General features: G+C 47.9%; 1 protein-coding gene across 1 annotated transcript in view; it reads left to right on the top strand.

Moving 5' to 3' along the window:
* Positions 1 to 20,124, top strand: part of PARN (poly(A)-specific ribonuclease) — a 46,251-nt gene that overhangs the window by 20,270 nt on the left and 5,857 nt on the right. Inside the window, exons 21-22 of the mRNA XM_081889195.1 lie at positions 915 to 989; positions 18,321 to 18,513. Coding sequence (XP_081745321.1) covers positions 915 to 989; positions 18,321 to 18,513 — 268 coding nt within the window. The remainder of the gene's footprint in view (positions 1 to 914; positions 990 to 18,320; positions 18,514 to 20,124) is intronic.

The raw sequence follows: 20,124 nt of genomic DNA, 5'->3' as shown, positions 1-20,124 counted from the left end.
TGTATTCTGACAAAGATTACAAACTCAAATGGAGATTACAAACTCAAACTCATAAGGATATGTATAACACAATAATTAGTTACAGAATTAGAGATAAGATTTTATGAGTAGAAGTAAGTTCATGTTAGTCCATAGTCTCCCATGGTACTGCAATATTTTCAGTATGTCCACTGAATGTTTTCGTATCCAAAATGTAGGAAGGAGTGTCGATAGCATGTGGATGCAGAAAGTGCTCCATGTATTGACATAAAGAGAGAGTCATTGCCTGAGACAATAGGTCTACCAGGTGGAGCACTAAGTGATTTGTGTGTTTTTGGAAGCATATAAAATATTGGAGCGCGTGGGTATTTCTTTAAGAGAAACAAAGACTCCCAACTCCCATCATCCCTGACTTTTGGCTGTGCTGTCCAAAGACCCTTGGAGGGCCATAGGTTAACCAGCCCTGATAAAGGCAGGATTATACCCTCGGCTACCAGCGGTGGCTCCATCCTTTGTGCTGGGTAGGCCAAAGACACTGAGTACAATCTTGACAGGTTGGACTTTTTGGGGAGGGATTTGCATACACCCAGCTCCCAGCTCCTCCCATCCGCCAGGTGTCAAGACACACCTGCTCTGATTTCGGAAGCGAAGGCTTTCTCCCAGTACCATCAGACCTCAGGCCCTCCTGTCGCAGCCTGCCTTTTCCCATAGTGCACTGCTTCATAGCGCTCTTGACAGTCTTGATGATGGCTGAATGTAAGATGGGCTATACCAGTGTTTCTCAAACTTTATCCCCTCTCTGTTGTTGGACTACAACTCCCATCATTCCTGACCCCTGGCCCTGCTAGCTAGGGATGATGGGAGTTGTAGTCCCAACAACAGCTGGCGACCCTGGTCTATGCCCTTCCACTTCACACTTTTCTTTTCTTTTGCAGGCAACATTCAGGTTTCCTGGATCGATGATACGTCAGCCTTTGTGTCGCTTAGCCAGCCTGAACAAGTACAGATTGGTAAGTTACACGGAGCCACTCTGTCGAGCCAACACACAGAGGCCGCCGTTACTTCTGCAGAATCATAACCGATAGGAGGTTACATGAGAGGGGTTCTTGTATCTATAGCCCCTTTTAGACCAGTTTTTACTCGCCGATTGCCGCCTGCTGTTGAGTTCTTTGTGACCTCGGTTGGTTTTCTTGTTTCCTGCTAGTTCTTCTGAGGGATTGATCTCAGAGACTTGTATAGCGAGGAGAGGGGAACTGTGAGCCCCCAGATGTGGTTGGACAACATCAGCCTTCGCCATTGCGGCCCCATGTGTTGGGAGTCACAACACCTGGAAGGCTGCAGTTTCTCCATGCCTGTTGTATAGTTGCCTAAAGATTGTGGACTTGTGGTGAAATGGACATATAACCAAAGGAAGGGCTCCCTGCTCGCTTGCTGCTAATATTTATTTATTTATTTATTTACTTACTTACTTACTTACTTACTTAAAGATAAAGGGACCCCTAACCATTAGGTCCAGTCGCAGGCGACTCTGGGGTTGCGGCGCTCATCTCGCATTACTGGCCGAGGGAGCCGGCATACAGCTTCCGGGTCTTGTGACCAGCATGACTAAGCGGCTTCTGGCGAAACAGAGCAGCGCACGGAAACGCCGTTTACCTTCCCGCTTGCACTTTGACGTGTTTTCGTACTGCTAGGTTGGCCAGGAGCTGGGACCGAGCAACGGGAGCTCACCCTGTCATGGGGATTCGAACTGCCGACCTTCTGATCAGCAAGTCCTAGGCTCTGTGGTTTAACCCACAGTGCCACCCACGTCCCTCACTTACTTACTTACTTACTTACTTACTTACTTACTTGCAAAAATATTGGTGGTGGTATTATTATTATTACCCTGCTTTTTCCCTGACAGGACCCAAGGCAGCTTACAGATAGCATTGATATAAATTGATATCTATATACATATCTAAAAATCTATTATAAAACCATACCAGTAATTGCAATAAAAGCAGCACAGCAGCAGCCCTCTCGTTAAAAAGCAGCCCATTCCCAAAAAAGCCTGTTGGAACAGGAACCCGCACCTCCTTTATTGCAGGAAAAAATATCAGCATAAAATCCAATGGTAAAATTACATTTATAAATAAATCTGGTGGAACGCTCTGTCACAAGAGACTAGGGCTCTGCGGGACCTGTCATCTTTCTGCAGGGCCTGCAGGACAGAGCTGTTCCACCAGGCCTTTGGTCAGGGCGCAGCCTGACCCCCTCCTCTGGCAACCTGAACAGGATTTTGCTTGATGGTTGCCATTAATTTGATTTTAATTAATTTTATAATGAATGTTTTTAGAATGTTGATCTATTTTGACTGTTGTTAGCCGCCCTGAGCCCAGCTTCGGCTGGGGAGGGCGGGATATAAATAAAATTTATTATTATTATTATTATTATTATTATTATTAAAAACGAATGCAAAAGGCGTCGCAAATCGGTAGATCAGCTTAATTTGCTAACACAGCTGGATCATCAGGTAACATCTGGGAGAACAGATGGTGTTTAAGCAGACGTATAAATGCTAATACTGCCTGAAAGCGCATTCCAAGGGCCAGGGGCCACCATGCTAAAGGCCCTGCTTTTTGTGGACATAAAAGTTTGGACTACTATCTCTCCTGAGGTGACTGGAAAGAGGTATAGAAGTTCAGGCATTTCCAGAGGTAACCTGGTCCCAGGTTGTTCATCATTTTACGAAGCTAATAGCAAGACCTTAAAACAGGGCCTGGTAGCATAATAGCAGCCAGTGATTAGCCCTGATTAAAGACGACAATGAACTGCTTAATATTACCGTTCTGTTTAATAAGCAGTTGTGTCTGATTTTCTCAGTCGCTGGTAGGTTTATAAGTGCCAGGTTGCAGCGGTTGCCAGATGGTGGCTGAGGAAGAGAGAAGAGGCTGGTGACTTTGAGAAGAAGCACCAGCCGAGTGGAAGGAAAGAAGGAGTTGAATTGTGATGGAGAAGGTTGCTCTTCTCTGCCTGGGTGGTCCTACTGTCCCTGATCATTGTCTGTGCTGGCTGGGACTGATGGGAGTCCCTCTAGGGAGGAAGTAGGGCACCAGGTTGGGTACGACTTTGCACTAAGAGTAGGGTCACATGGAAGATGAGCAAGCTTGTTTTCTGCTGCTCCAAATTAAAAGAAGATTCTGACTAAACCTTGGGAAGAACTTCCTGATTGTTGTTGTTGTTGTTTAGTCGTGTCTGACTCTTTGTGACCCCATGGACCAGAGGACGCCATGCACTCCTGTCTTCCACTGCCTCCCACAGTTTGGTCAGACTCATGTTAGTAGCTTCGAGAACACTGTCCAACCATCTCGTCCTCTGTCGTCCCCTTCTCCTTATGCCCTCCATCTTTCCCAACATCAGGGTCTTTTCCAGGGAGTCTTCTCTTCTCATGAGGTGGCCAAAGTGTTGGAGCCTCAGCTTCAAGATCTGTCCTTCCAGTGAGCACTCAGGGCTGATTCCCTTAAGAATGGATAGGTTTGATCTTCTTGCAGTCCATGGGACTCTCAAGAGTCTCCTCCAGCACCAGAATTCAAAAGCATCAATTCTTCGGCGATCAGTCTTCTTTATGGTCCAGCTCTCACTTCCATACATCACTACTGGGAAAACCATGGCTTTAACTATACAGACCTTTGTTGGCAAGGTGATGTCTCTGCTTTGCTTTTTAAGATGCTGATAGCTAGAGCCATTTAACAGTGGAGCGGACTATCTCAGAAGGCGGTGGAGGTTTTTCAAGTAGATGTTGGATGGCCATCTGTCATAGATTATTTAATTGTGATTCCTGTATTGGACTAGATCACCCTTGGGGTCCCTCCCACCTCTACGATTCTATGATTTTATGGGTTCGCTCAGTCGTGGAACTGCCTCCCTCTCAGCAAAGTTACGCTGCATGGTAGTGATAGGGGAGGAGTCATACGTGCTGCCCTGAGCTCCTCTAGAGGATGGGCAGGGAAAAAAGGCAATCGACGAGCACACGTGGAATTGCGTCTGGAATCCTGAGGCTTGAGGTGTTGTCCGCAAAGGCCCACAGCTCAGTGATAGAGCATCTGCCTTGCATGCTTCAGAAGGACCCAGATTGAACCCCTGCAGGGGAAAGCGCCTGCCTGAACCCCTGGAGAACCACTGAGAGTCAGGAGTCAACAATACTGAGCTGAGCCGGATGAGCTGGTGGGACTCAGTGTAAGGCAGCTCCCTCTGTGCTGTTGATACCCAGCTCTCTTCTGTACGGGTGCCTAGGGGGCAGTGGAGGACAGGCTAGAGATGGACGAAGGGAAGTTCAATCCAGACAACACAGCAGAGTTTTATTATTACTACTGTATTACTGTTGAAAGCGTTTCAGTTGGAACAAAATGAAATAAAGATAAAAAGTGCATGGAAAGAAAAAGAAAAGAAAGGTATAATATACGCAAACCACTACAATTTCATATATGCTTGACTAGTACAATATTTTTCGCTCCATAAGACGCACCTTTTTCCCTCTTAAAATCTAAGGGGAAATGTCTACGTCATATGGAGCGAATGTGTGGTCTATGGGGCTGGGGGGGGGGACTTCCCGACATGCTCTTTGGGGCTGGCGGTGAGGGAAAGCCGGGCTTCCCCCCGCCAGCCCCAAAGAGCAGGTCAAAAGGAACCGACCCCTCTCGCTCCCCAGGCTTCCAAGGTAGCCGCCTGAAGCCTCCAGAGCGCAGCAGGAACTCCTGCTGCGCTCTGGAGGCTTCGGGTTGCCTTCACTGAAGGCGACTGAAGGCACCTTGAAGGCACTGAACGCACCTTGTTTTAGAGGGGGAAAACAAGGGAAAAAAATTCTCCCCCTCTCTGCGCCACGCCCCTTCAGCGAAGCGGCTGGTGAAATGGAAGGGGCTCCGTTTCTCCTGCCGCTTCGCTGAAGGGGCGCTCAGCAGAGAGGGGTAGATTTTTTTCCCCTTGTTCTCCCCCTCTAAAACAAGGTGCTTCCTATAGAGTGAAAAGTACGGCATATGGGTATTTAAGTGTTGTTGCCCAAATACATATGTAGTTCTTTATAACACGGAGAATTTGAAGGTAGGAGGGCTGCTCAACCTGGACTTGATGGTCTCCCTGTTCTGGATGGGGCCACATTTCCTTTTTGACAGTGCAGAGGGCATAGCTTGTGGGTGATGTTGGGCCAGGCACTGCTTTGCTGGCTAAGAGCGCCTTGCTCATGCTCATTTCTACAGGGCCTACACAACACTAATGTCCAGTCCTTTGCTCCCTGCCTTAGTGGCACCATAGAATCCGCGGCCTTTGGGGCGGCTGGCTGCCTCTCTGGGTGCCCACGTTCTTTTCTCTAGCCCCATCTGCACTGTACATGTAAAGCAGGATCATACCACTTTAAAAGCTTTCCCCCAAAGGATCCTGGGAAGTGTAGTTGGTTTAGGGCACAGATAGGAGACCCTTATTCTTCTTGCAGAACTACAATTCCCAGAGTTCCCTGGGATTGACTATTAAACCTCCTTCAGTTTTGATGAGGGCGAGCTTTTTAGCTGAGAAGCAGCCAGCCAGGTGTGTGTTATGGCCGATTGACCAATGTGGGGGGGCAGAATACAAAATATAAAATGCAGAGTCGCAACCCCAGTCCAGCTAATTATTCTTTAAAAACAACAAGCTAAGGCAGGCTTCCTCAACCTCGGCCCTCCAGATGTTTTGGGACTACAACTCCCATGATCCCTAGCTAGCAGGACCAGTGGCCAGGGATGATGGGAATTGTAGTCTCAAAACATCTGGAGGGCCGAAGTTGAGGAAGCCTGAGCTAAGGTCTAGCAATCGTAGCAGGACTCAGGGACACAACGGCTGATTCAGGTATTCCCCCACCTGCTCAGTAAAAAAATGTTTTGGTCTCCTCAGTGAGGCCACTCAGAACAGCCTCTGAAGATCAACCAGGAAATGATCTCATAGAAGGTTATAGTATGCATTCTCGTAACCCCCTGATGAAAACTACAGTGAAAAGATCGCGTGAACGAACACTTCAACCTCTGAGTGGTTGAACTGACAGCATCTAAGTTTAGAAGGAATTCTAGTAAATCTGCTGTCTGAAATATTTGAAGGTGTAAATGCTATATAGTGGTACCTTGGTTTTAGAACAGCTTAGTTTAGGAACAACTTGGAAATAGAACGCTGCAAACCCAGAACTTTGTGGGTTCCAGTTTGTGAACTTTGCCTTGGAAGCGGAACATGTTCCGTTTCCTGTTGAGTGTGTTCCGTTTGTAAATTGAGTCCCCCGCTGCTAATCTGAGGCTTCCTGTTGAGTCTGTCAGCTGTTGAGTCCCGAGCACCCACACAACACAGAGGTGTGATATTTGGAGCTTTTGTTTTTGCTGTTTTTTTGCATTTTCATTTGTGTGGCTTTTTCGTTTTTTTTGACTGTGACTTGTTCTTCGTTTTATGGGACTGACATGTGACTGTGGTTTGTGATTTCATTTTTGTGACTTGTTTTTGTGACTGTGTGCTGTGTGGAACCCAGTTCAGCTAATGATTATGTAACTGCAGAAATGGATAAAAGCCCTCCATCCAAACAATGACTATCATCAGTGCACGCAAGAAAAAAAATTACTTTTAATTTTTATCATCTACAATACTTATTTATTTTATAGTACAGTACCTTGATCGTTGCTTTCATTTTATGGACCAATGGTCTCATTAGATAGTAAAATTCATGTTAAATTGCTGTTTGAGGGGTTGTTTTTAATTTTAAAAGTCTGGAACGGATTAATCCATCTTGCATTACTTGCTATGGGAAAGCACGTCTTGGTTTTACAATGCTTTGGTTCTGGAACAGACTTCCAGAAACGGATTAAGTTTGAGAACCAAGGTACCATTGTACAGTCGTACCTTGGAAGCTGAACACCTTGGCACTTCTCCGTTTTGCTCCCAAACGCCGTAAGCCCAGAAGTGAGTGCTCCGGTTTGCGAATGTTCTTTCGGAACCCGGACGTCCAACGCAGCTTCCGATTGGCTGCAGGAGCTTCTGGAACAGATTCTGTTCGACTTCCGAGGTATGGCTGTAATGGGTCAGTATACTAGCAGGCTAGAAGTCTGGTGGTATCTGGGTGTAGCCAGTTTCCCCCATTTCCATGGGCCCCTTGTGCTCAAGTGCAGACTATCACATTCAGTCAGAAGCCTGTTACAAGATAATCGCCGCAGACCAGTCAGACAAGTGCAGCGACGAACATGGAATGGCGTCAGGTCTCCCACCTCTCTCTGTAGATTCCATTCATCATATTTTTTTTGTAGCAGTGCATTCTAGTCTACTTCCAGTAAAGGGGGTGGGGGGAATCAGTTAAAAGATTCTTATCAAGGTAATTATTCGCCATATAAAGTGCTCTTCCAGGTAATTCCCATAAATTATGAGAGGAGGGCTGCAGCGACTCCGCTGCCAACTGATCTTCATCTCCCTTTCATGGTGAAATAAATAGCTCCATAATCGACACTTCCCTGCGAGGCTCTGAGCAGCAGGAACCCGCTTTGAAGTGCTCCTTCATAATTCGTGTCGGGGCACGAGAGGCTGTGCCGTCATCCCAGCTAGCGAAATCTTCCTGGTTTGAAAGCCGGCGCCTGTTGCTTCAGCGGGTGGCGGGGGTTTGTGCCCCGAGGGCCGTGCCAAAAGTCTGAGGGTGGCTGGTTTCGTAAAGAGCTGGTTCAGGGGAGCCAGATGCCTAGAGACCTGCCAATTTCGCTCCTCGTGGGGCAGCGTCCCTATCTCCCTTTCGACGCCACCTTGGTCCCTTCCCAGATGATTTGGACGCCAAGTCCCATCAGCACAGAAAGAGGAGGAAGCGGTGCTTAAAAGCAAGAATCGAAGGAAGGGGCGGCATGGAGCAGAGGCATAGAGCATGTGCTTTGCTTCTGGACGGTCTCCTTCAATCGGTATTTCCAGTTAAAAAAGAAAATGAAGGATAGGTTGTTAGGAAAGGTCTATGTCTCTGCTTGGAATTCTGGCAAAGTATTCAGTAAACAATACTAGACTCCGTGGGTAAATAGTCCGATTTTGTGTATGGGGTGTTAGGGGGTGGGTAGTACCTCTGGCAGGGACGCTTGTGGCGCTGTGGGTTAAACCACAGAGCCTAGGGCTTGCCGATCAGAAGGTTGGCGGTTTGAATCCCCGTGACAGGGTGAGCTCCAGTTGCTCAGGCCCAATTCCTGCCAACCTAGCAGTTCGAAAGCACGTCAAAGTGCAAGTAGATAAATAGGTACCGCTCTGACGGGAAGGTAAACGGCGTTTCCGTGCGCTGCTCTGGTTCTCCAGAAGTGGCTTAGTCATGCTGGCCACATGACCCAGAAGCTGTACGTCGGCTCCCTTGGCCAATAAAGCGAGATGAGCGCCGCAACCCCAGAGTCAGTCATGACTGGACCTAATGGTCAGGGGTCCCTTTACCTTTACATCTGGCGGGGGACACATCATGCTCCTTCTGGGGTGGTTTGTCCATCTTTGGTCCCCACCCTGCTCTCAGCTCCCACCTGTGGCTCCTAGAAGCTGCCAGCATGAGACAGCGGCTACACTCAGGGAAATGGCTTCGACTGGCTGGCTAAACCAGGTGAGGGGAGCCGATGGGTCTCAAACCCTCAGTGTGTTAGGGACTTCCCTTGCAAGCGAAGACAGGCTCCAGCAGATTGAGCAGACAAGACCCATAGTGGGTCCAGTGGTCAAGGAAGCAGTTTCTGCATGTGCCGTAGAGGGAAGTGAGGGGCAGATGGGACTCATCCACCCATTAGCTGCCTGGGAGTTTTCGTCACTTGGGAAAACACTGTGGGAAACTCGACGATAAGCAGAGCTTTGCAATGGACAGAATAGTTTTTTGAAAAGTTCTAAACGCTATGCAAGAGAGATGCATGTGCTCTCTCTCTCACACACACACACCCCAAATGGGAGGGCAAATGCTGTTGGTTTTCTGTTAATTGCAGTGTAGTGGGTGGGAAAGAGCTGGTCTTTCGTGTTGGACAACCATTGCAATGCAAGCTGTTCCATGGAATACCGGGAATCATTTTTTTAGGCTTGCCTTGACAAGACAAGCCACCATCCCAGATCTGCGCTACATTGCACTACTGTACTGGCAAGCCCTGAATGTGTGTGTTTTAAGTGGTTCCATGCGCTACCGTCATGACACACAATACCCTGCCAAATGGGCTGCATTGCAGGCCTGTTCCTCTCTAGGGAGGCAGATCCTGGAAGGCCGGCATGCTTGCCGAGAGCGCCTCAGGGGCAGGAGCAGGTGCAGCGTATCGAGTTTTGGTTTATTTTTTGCAAGGAGCGCTCGCTCGCTCGCTTCTGCTAATCCTCCCCGTCAGCTTACAGAGCGGCAGGAGAGGGAAGGGGATCAGGGCGCCTTAACTGGGCATTAAGGCTGTATCATCTTGTTAATGGGCTTGAATGGTGCTGATCTCTGCCATTTGAACGCTGCCCAAACGCATGCCCTCCAGGAAGTTCTCCCGCGCAGTCCCCAGTTGACATGAACGGAAGCTGGCAAGAGTCAAGGCTTGCTCGCATGGTGCCCAGGTTCTGTCACAGCCAGTGTGCCTCTGAGTGTCCGTTACTGGGAGTCATGGGTGAGCAGAGGGCTGGTTCGCTCTTGTCCATCTTTTGGGCTTCCCACAGGTGTCTAGTCTTCCACTGTGAGAACAGGATCCTGGACTAGAGGAGTCCTTGGCCTGATCCAGCATTCTTATGTTCTTATTGGCGGGACATAAACCCACCCAGACTCTGCGTTCATCATCAGAGGCCCTTCTTTGTGTGCCTCCTCCACGTGAAATTAATACAGTCGTACCTTGGAAGTCGAACGGAATCTGTTCCGGACGTCCGTCCGACTTCCAAAACATTCGTAAGCCAAAGCGCGGCTTCCGATTGGCTGCAGGAAGCTCGTGCAGCCAATTGGAAGCCGACTTCCAAAAGGTTCACAAATTGGAACACTCACTTCCGGGTTTGCGGCATTCGGGAGCCAAAATGTTTGGGAACTAAGCTGTTCGAAAACCAAGGTACGACTGTACAAGTACCTTGATCCTGGCCTCGTAGCCTGAGAGACCCAGGCCCCGTCTGCGCGACACCTTTAAAGCAGTGTCACACCGCTTTGAACAGTCCTCCCCAAACGATCCTGGGAGCTGTTAAGGGTGCTGAGAGTTCTTAGGAGAGTCCTCTTCATCTTCCAGAGTTACGTTTTCCATGGTGGTTTTAACAAATCAGCCCTTCTTCCCAGGGAACTCTGGGAACCATAGCTCTCCTGACAACTGTTAGCACCTTAAAACTACAGTGCCCAGGATTCTCTGGTGGGAAATCATGGTGGTTTGAAGTGGTATGACGCTGCTTTAAGCAGGACCCCTGGTAAAGGACCCCTGGACAGTTAAGTCCAGTCAAAGGCGACTACGGGGTTGTGGCGCTCAACTAGCTTTCAGGCCAAGGGAGCCTGAGCTTGTCCGCAGGCAGCTTTCCGGGTCCTGTGGCCAGCATGGCTAAACCGTTTCTGGCACAACGGAACACTGTGACAGAAACCAGAGCACACAGAAACGCTGTTTACCTTCCCGCCACTGTGGTACCTATTTATCTACTTGCACTGGCGTGCTTTCAAATTTCTAGGTTGTCAGGAGCTGGGACAGAGCAACGGGAGCTCACCGCGCCGTGGGGATTTGAACCGCCAACATTCTGATCAGCAAGCCCAAGAGGCTCAGTGGTTTAGACCACAGCGCCACTCGCATCCCCTTTACGCTTGTAGTGCAGGCGGCGCACTGCTATGGAGCCTGCCCCTTTTTGCGCTGCATGATTTATTGTAGAGGCAAATGTGGAACGGAGCTGTGTTATTTCCCCCCACCCCCTTACGTGGTTCTTTCAGCATAGGCCGTCAGATTTCTTTCACAGCAGGGTCCCCGTTCGGGCTCCCATCCTGACCACCTTCGCGCTAGCCCAGTTTACCGAATGCAAAGTTAAACCTTCGTAGGATTCGGCTGCGAAAGAAATGAGCCCTTGAGCAGATTTCTCTGTCCAGCTGGCTCAAGCTATCTGTTTCCCATCACCTCCCCTCTCCGCTCCTCCCCACCGCAAAACGCACCAAGCTTCTATTTCCATCGCTAACAGCGTACAAAGGTCGTGCTCTGAATTCTTTTGCAACGGGCTGGAGAATCCTTCAAGAATATAAAACCCCAGGCAGGCAGGGTGCCCTTCCAGTTCTTGCCTAGAAGGCCACGCACGAATCCTTTGCGCTGCGATATTTGACATGTGCTCCTCCCTCCCACCCGCTTCTAATACACAGCCTCAAGTGGTGTTAAATGCCACCTGAATAATCTTTAAAAGTATTAGTTTTCCGCATCATCCCAACAACACCATCAGATTTCAGATGCAGGGATGCAGTTTTCCAGAGTCTACATTTCCCCCTTGCCTTCTGGTGCTGGAACAGCATAAAAACTGAAAGCGCTGCCCTATACCGAGTCCATCTAGGTCAGTATTGTCTACTCTGACTGGCAGCCCCTCTCTAGGATTTCAGAGAGGGAATCTGTCCCAGCCAAGCCTAGAAATGCTGAGGATTAAACCTGCGACCTTCTGCATGCAAAGCTGATAGATATGGGGAACCTTTGGCTCTTCAGGTGCTGCTGAACTATGACTCCCATAATCCCTAGCCTTTGGGCATCCTTGGTGGGGCTGATGGGAGCTGTAGTTCAGCAACATCCGGTATATAATGTGGGATATACCGTATTGGCCTGAATATAAGCCGCACTATCCCCCCAAATTCCAACCGTGAAAAGTTAAAGTACGGCTTAAATTTGCGACCTTACAAAAATTGGCTTTTACGATAGCGCTGCTGAAGCAGACATACGGTAAAACAGAAGAAAAAATGTTTTGTTGCCAATTTGCGAGCTTGAGACTGTTCATTTGCCATATGCGGGTGTGAGTGCCTGCTGAATTGTAGGAATTGAATAGCGATTTGCGATTTTAGCGATTGTATGGTAACTTTTATGGGCTCACAAGAACAAAGGCTTAAATTGGCTCGGAGTTACAATTGTACCAACCACAGTGATTTTCAGCCTGTAACCCAATTTTAAGGGAGCGGCTTATATTCGGGTATTGTCTTCCTTTTCCCTTGAATTTTAAAGGTGCGGCTTATATTTGGGCCAATACGATATACTGTTAGGTTTATTTGTTCAGGATACTGACATACCACTTTTCAGGTGAAACTCACAAAAGTTGTTTTTTTAAAAAAATACATTAAAATGGTAAGGATCAACCAAAACTATGTAATAAAACAGTAGGGTCTAGCTACCAAAAACAGCAGCCTTTTAAAAGCTTAGATCTCTCATTCCCTCAGGACAAAGATGGACTTTAGATAGACCTGTGACAAAAACTAATGGAGGGGGAAGATAACCTCAGCTAGAGGCTAGAATTTAGTTGTGAGTCTTTTGACGTCCAACCTGGGAACACCACTGGGATGCGGGTGGCGCTGTGGGTTAAACCACAGAGCCTAGGACTTGCCGATCAGAAGGTCGGCGGTTTAAATCCCCACAACGGGGTAAGCTCCCGTTGTTCGGTCCCTGCTCCTGCCAACCTAGCAGTTCGAAAGCACATCAAAGTGCAAGTAGATCAATAGGTACCGCTCCGGCGGGAAGGTAAACGGCGTTTCCATGCGCTGCTATGGTTCGCCAGAAACGGCTTAGTCATGCTGGCCACATGACCCGGAAGCTCTACACCGGCTCCCTTGGCCAGTAAAGCGAGATGAGCGCCGCAACCCCAGAGTCGGTCATGACTGGACCAAATGGTCAGGGGTCCCTTTACCTTTACCTGGGAAAAGCATAAAGTTGTACAGCGTTGTCAGGATATGGCTAACAATACAGATTTTATCTATATTTTGATCATTTTATTTGCTGATTTTAACGTTGGTGGTTATTGCTGTTTTAATGAATGTTTTACATCATTGCATGTAAGCTGCGTACAGGTGTGTGGTTGTTTTTTTAATGAAGTGGCATATAAATTTTGCTAGCTAAATAAATAAATAAGGATATATAGGCAAGAGTAATTGTGCTCCAAGCTGCAGTACGATTGTCTATAGAATCGGAGCTGATGAGGAGAGCCTGTTTTAACCACCTGCCTGACTTGCCCACTCCAGCCAGCCCAATATTGGAATGCAAGGATTGCTGGGTGGCTGAAAACGGCAACTTTTCACTGTGACGTCTGTGGCTTAGCTGCTGCCTTTTAAGGAAGTTCTAGAATGCCCTCTGCAGTGATTTAATGTCTCCCGTGGGATACTGCCCAGCATTTGTCTAAAGGCGAAGCCGAGATAGTGTGAAAAGGAATAGCTTTTGGTGCGAGAATAATCCTTTGAGCAGGTTGGGGAAAGGGAGAAAACATGCTTATTTCCCCTAAATTGATTTTTGATTTTTATTGTTATTGATGTTTTTATCCTGTATTTTATGCTGCTTTTAAAATTAAGTGTTTTAAATTTGTTGTTAGCCGCCCTGAGCCTGGTTTTTGAACCAGGAAGGGCAGGGTATAAATAAAAATTATTATTATTATTTTTATTATTATTCAGGGGGTTTGAGGAAAGGAGGGGGACAGCCTTTGGGCTTATGTAGTTCACAAATACCCTGCAATGAGACTCTCGCTCATCTGCTGTTTTCCTGTGCTCCCGTTATCTGTCTGCATCTTGGGTTTTGATGTGTTTCAGTTAATAATTCAGAGCGGTTTGTTTTTATTTTTGTTAGTCCCACGGGCAACGTAGGGAACGAGGTGCATTTTCTGCCGCCGCTGTAGCTTGGAAGTGATGCACAACGCATCGTAAAAGCTAATCTCCAAAGTGTCATCTGGAAAAACAGGACGGTGAACGGCCTGTTTGAGAGTGTCAGCCGTGAATGTCGGCCTCTTGTCAGCTGGCTTAGATTTTTGCCTTGTCCCATCTCCAGAGCATCGCAGGGGAGGCGTAATTTAAAAGGCAATGATCGCATTTTAAAACATGCAGTGCACTTAAAAACAGGGGTAGGGCACCCTTCTCAGCCTGAGAACCGCAGCATTCTGCTTCTTCTTCTCCTTCTTATATGTATACCTGTTATGTTTTTATATGTGTAGGAAGCCGCCCAGAGTGGCTGGAGCAAGCCAGCCAGATTGGTGAGGGATTCTTCTTCCTCCTCCTCCTCCTCCTCCTCCTCCTCCTCCTCCTCCTCCTCCTCCTCCTCTTCTTCTTCTTCTTCTTCTTCTTCTTTCTTCATTTCATTTCAGTGGGCCTGCTCTTGAGTAGGCCTAGTGTTGGATACAGCTCTTAAGCGTTGGCTGCATGGAGCTGAACATCTTGGCGCATGGAAGTGACTCTCCAGCGACAGCTCATCCACCTACAACACTTTGGGGGGGCAGGGGGGACGGGACAGCCGTGCATCACTTTCCTCTAAGCAGTCGGACTGGAAACAGCCAAGGGGCATCAGCTGGCAGCCAAGGGGTTTTGCTGACTCACCAATGAGAGGTGGCTGGCTTTGCGCCCGAGCTTGGCAGGGAGATGAAAGGCAGCGGGTTTGCAAAGTTGCTGGGACTTGAAGGGAAGCTGCAGGATTGCAAGGGCGAAACCTCCGGGAGCGCGTGTGTGCGTGCGTGAGAGAGGGAACACCCACAGAAAGGGTTTCTCCTTCTTTGGGATGTTGCGAGAAACCAGCAAGGCAAAAGAAGGAACCGCCACCAGTGGCGTAGCGTGGGTTGTCAGCACCCGGGGCAAGGCAAATAATTTGCGCCCCCTAACCCATGGATTTGCGCCCCCTAACCCTAACCCCCAGATGTTGCGCCCGGTGCGGCCGGCCCCCCCTGCACCCCCCATGCTACGCCACTGACCGCCACCAGTCTGTAAGGAAAAGCCCCACACACACACACAAAACAGAAGCAAAACATTGATGAGTTGTGTTTTTCCTGTCTATTTTGCCAGAAGCTTTGGAAAATGCGTCCCAACTTGTTCCCTCAGACCTCCTGCTAACCTAGGGAGGGAGGAAGTTGCTAGCCAAAAGGTTACTAGAATTTTAAAAATTTGGACGCACACACACAGGTCAAATCAGGAGTGGGGAATGCAGCCCCAGTCGCCACAGCCAGTCCTCAGAATATTAGGGTCGCATCTGCCAGGGCCGGCCCACCCATGAGGCAAGGCAAGGTGACCACTTCAGGCGGCAGGATACACGGGGCAGCTGATCCAAGGAGTGCATCACCCGCTATTTCTGCCACGGGGGTGGCAGTGGCTGCAGCGCACTCCTTGGAGCCTAGATCCGCCGCCTCCATGCCTCTTCGACAGCCACCTTTTCGTGAACAGGAGGTGCTGCTGGTCTCCTCCCACCCTTAGAGAAGAAATGGAGGGAGCTGCCCTCTTCGGTCTCATGGGCTCTGCACCCACGCAGCATGATTCAGAGCAGGCCTTAGATTCCCACTTCAACCATGTTCTGCCAAGGGCAGGGTTCTCCGGATCTGGAGCCAATTAACACACCAGTGGATGAAGAAGAAGTAATGCTCTATTTGCGTAAGGTTAACAGGTAGCAACAGGCATACAAAACGCAAATTATAGCAGGGTTCAGCAAACCTTTTCAACAGGGGGCTGGTCCACTGTCCCTCAGACCTTGTGGGGAGCCGGACTATATTGGGTTGTGGGGGAATGAACGAATTCCTATGCCCCACAAATAACCCAGAGATGCATTTTAAATAAAAGCACACATTCTACTCCTGTAAAAACGCCAGGCAGGTCCCACAAATAACCCAGAGATGCATTTTAAAGAAAAGGACACATTCTACTCATGTAAAAACATGCTGTTTCCCGGACAGTCCGTGGGCCGGATTTAGAAGGCAATTGGGCCGCATCCGGCCCCCGGGCCTTAGTTTGCCTACCCATGAATTATAGTATACCAGACAGAAGTCACACACAATCTCCCCTTCAGCTGCCCAGAGCTCCAGGTAGAGTAGCGAGAGACCCCCGCCGATAGTCTCACAACATCTGGTACCTCGACCTGTGAAGAAGCTCTGTGAGCCCCTTCAACCTACAGCTTTTCTAGCCAACTTTGATTGACGGCACCTGGTTAGCAGGCATCACTCATGATCAGCCCAGGACACCAGGTGCAACTCAACAGGAATGCGGAGCAGCTGAGAGTCTCCAACCCAATTCACTGCAACAGGGTATCCTCCCCACTTAGCCAATCAGCACTTAGAACACAGGAAACACCTGACACAGGTGTGTGGAAAACAAGTTATGCCAGCGTGAATCGGCAAACTTTAAACCGGGGGTGTAAAGGGAAAGAGACATGTCATCTAACTCCTCAAAATTACAGCAGTCTTCCGCGTTTCCCCTACAAACCATTGGGTAAGGTTGATCTGATCCCACCCCCACCTTGTTCCCTGTGTTGATCTTCACTCCCCACCTTCTTCCCTTCTAGGGGGCGCCATTTTGTGGCTCGCCTCAGGTGCCAAAATGTGTGGGCCAGCCCCAGCATCCACATCACATGTGAGGGATAGCTCAGTCGGTTAGAGCACGAGACTCTTAATCTCAGGGCTGTGGGTTCGAGTCCTGTATTGGACGAAAGATTCCTGCACTGCAGGGGGTGGACTGGATGTTCCCTGGGGTCCCTCACAACTCTACAATTCAATAATTCTAAAGCACTTGGATTCTACTTTAAAGAGTCACAGCTCCCCCGTGCCAAAGATTTATGGAAATTTTAAATGGAGGTTTTGTTTTTTGTTTTGTTACTGTGTTACATATTTTTGCTTTTCTATCGTAAGCCACCCTGTGGTCCTCAGATGAAGAGCGTTATAACAACAAAAACAAGAATATAAATATAAATATAGTAATAGATGGTAGTTCCCAGGATTCTGGGCTGGGGAAGAAGAAGTAGCCATGAATCTTCAAAGTGGAATAAATGTGCTTTCATCATACGGCGTGGGATGTGGTATAAGTCTTAAGACATTAGCACAGCTGTTAAGAAATCATAGATTTATTGTGGAAAGGGGTGGAAAACTCTGTGCAAACTGAAAATGTGTCGTCATTAGCCAAAGATTCAAAACGCAGGAATCAATGAGGGCAACTCTGTTTCCAGGCAATACATTGGGTTGCACAAGACCTGGAGGAAAATCAAGGAAAAGGTTGGCTACAAAGAAATATTTTTAAAGGGTGTTGGTTCAGAGGGTGTTTCTCACAAACGCTCCCTGCAGATTGAGAAAAAGACTCATCGTCTTTAGGCTACAGGGCTGGGGGTTGTTCCATCTGAGCAGAACTGAATAAACCAGAGCTCTCCAAACTTTTCATGTTGGTGACGCACTTTTTAGACACACATCATTTCGCGACATAGTAATTCAGTTTTGCACCATTTCGTGACACAGCAATTCAGTTTTGCTAGCAAGGTTAAACTAACCCCCTTCCAGACCTGGGAGCGTTCACACAACTACACACTTTAGCCGAAACACTAATATGTCGCAACACAGAGTTTGGTAAGCTCTGCAGTAGACTATATAGCATGATTTGCATTGCTTTTTTGTAGTTAAGGAAAAGTAAATTCGCTTAAATAAGACCTTTCAGCCTGGCGGACCTCAGTGCTAGAAACAGCAATGAATGATCCAGGGTTGGTTATGGAATGCTGGGGGTTTGTTAGAAGACACCCTCACTGAACTATAGTTCCCAGCACCCTGGAGGGATGCATTTGGATCAGATCCTGAGGTTTCCCATCCCTGCTCTAGTGTGGCATTTTTATACCTGATTTTTTACTTCGTAGCGCTTCCGGCTTTTAAAAGGCTGCTTTGTTTTGCTGCTCATTTTGCTTCTTTGAATGTTGTATTTATTTATTATTTGATGTGCCTTTACAACGTCCTGTTCCGACCTCGACTTCCTTCTTTCGGTGCTTATATTTGGGAGAAGGGGCCTCTGTAGTCAGATATTCTGCAGTGTTGCCTTTCTAATGTTTCCAGAGGTGCTGTAAACCTCTTAAGAGATTTCCTCCTTTGCCCCCCCAACGCCTGTAAAATGGTATAGAAACAATCTAAATACAGTCGTACCTTGGTTGTTGAACGCCCTGGAACTTGGATGTTTTGGCTCCCGAACGCCGCAAACCCGGAAGAGATTGTTGCGGTTTGCAAACTTTTTTGGGGCCCGGAATGTCCGATGAGGCTTCCATGGCTTCTGATTGGCTGCTGGCGCTTCCTGTAGCCAATCAGAAGCCATGATTTGGTTTTCAAACATTTTGGAAGTCGAACAGACTTCCAGAACGGATTCCGTTCGACTTCCAAGGTACGGCTGTAAATAGAATGTGGCTGGCGAATAGAAGATTCTCCTGGCTCCAGTTTGCTTCAGTGCTAACTATCTGTCCCGTTGCATCCTGCAGCCGTGAACACCAGCAAGTACGCCGAAAGCTACAGAATCCAGACCTACGCAGAATACGTGGAGAAGAAGCACGAGGAGAAGAGGCAGGGCAAGAGGAAATGGACAGAAGATGGTTGGAAGGAGATGGAGGGAAAGCGGCTGAAAACACAGGCCGCTCCATACGTGCTTCAAAACCGGTACTACAACCCAAACAGGTGAGAGGCACTTTTTTCACTGCCTTTAAAAGACAGGTGACAGAGAATCACTTTTCCATGCATTTTGAAGATACCCAGGTATTCCCTTTTGTAAGATTTCACACCCGCCCTTTGGCACGGGGGGGGGGGGGTAGGACTCGAACCCGTGGCTTTCAAGTTACAAGAAAGGGGATTCCGACTAAGCAGCAGGGAGAGCTTTCTGGCAGTAAGAGCTGTTTGATTCCCTCTGGAGGTAGCAAGCTTTCCTCCTTCCTTGGAGAATTTTGAGCAGAGGTTTGATGGCCATCTGTCATGGGCTCTCCTGCGGTTGCACTTAGATGATCCTCTATGATAAGGTCCCAGGGCAGATTACAAGAATGTTATAAAAACAGATACAGCTGTTGCAGTTATAAAACGGGTCAAACCATTTCACGTGGAACAAGAGAGCGGGTTCCCCGAAGCAAAATGCCTAAGCTGATGTCCAGCGCTGAGGGCCTTTTGGCGGTTCGCTCACTGCGAGAAGTGAGGTTACAGGGAACCAGGCAGAGGGCCTTCTCGGTGGTGGTGCCCTCCTATCAGATGTCAAGGAAATAAACAACTATCTGACTTTTAGAAGACAACTGAAGGCAGCCCTGTTTAGGGAAGTTTTTAATGTTTGTTGTTGCTGTTGTTGTTATCATTATTATCATTATTATCATTATTATCATTATTATCATTATTATCATTATTATCATTATTATTATCATCATCACAGTGGTACCTCGAGTTACATACGCTTCAGGTTACAGACTCCGCTAACCCAGAAATATTACCTCGGGTTAAGAACTTTGCTTCAGGATGAGAACAGAAATCGTGCAGCGGCAGCAGGAGGCCCCATTAGCTAAAGTGGTGCTTCAGGTTAAGAACAGTTTCAGGTTAAGAAGAGACCTCCGAAACGAATTAAGTTCTTAACCCGAGGTACCACTGTATAGCTGTCAGGGTAAAGGGGTGTGTCTTCAGCACTCATTGGAAGATGTCCAATGAAGAGGCTAGACACACCTCTGCAGGGGCGGGGTTTCTGCAGATTAGGGGTTCCCACAGAGGAATGGTCTATCCTGAGCCGCCACCTCCCAGAATTCCAGGGGTGTTGGAACTCCCAAGAGGTCCCCCTCTGCCAGTCTTGATACCCGAGACGGTCTGTAGGGAAGGATGCAACCTTTCAGATATCTGAGACCTGAGCCATATAAGGCTTTAAACACTTAATGTGAGCACCTTGAACTAAGCCTGTGAATGAACCAGCAACCAGCGTGGCTGTTTTGGAACAAAGGTCATGTGAACATTCTCCTATGTTATTTATTTCACAAAGCTTGACTGTAGGGAGGAAGAACCCTCAAAGCCAGTGCATTGAATTCATCCCATCTTGTTCAATAGGTAATACTGTGCAAGAATCACTGATTTTATTTTAAACATTTTCATCCCATTCTTCAGCTGAAAGGGCTCCCAGAATGGCTTAGAAATATGTCCTTACATGACACGTAAGGAAAAGGGATTTAGGGAGAAATATAAAAATCTGCTGGAAAGGAAAACAGCTATCTCCTGTCAAGGCTATTACACTTAAGAGAATTAATATGGGTAGACAGTGGGCACCTAAAA

Source organism: Podarcis melisellensis (genome assembly GCF_964234715.1).
Source record: "Podarcis melisellensis genome assembly, chromosome: 14".
Taxonomy (NCBI): domain Eukaryota; kingdom Metazoa; phylum Chordata; class Lepidosauria; order Squamata; family Lacertidae; genus Podarcis; species Podarcis melisellensis.
The sequence above is the reverse complement of the archived record's forward strand: the minus strand, read 5'-3'. Positions and strand labels throughout refer to the sequence as shown.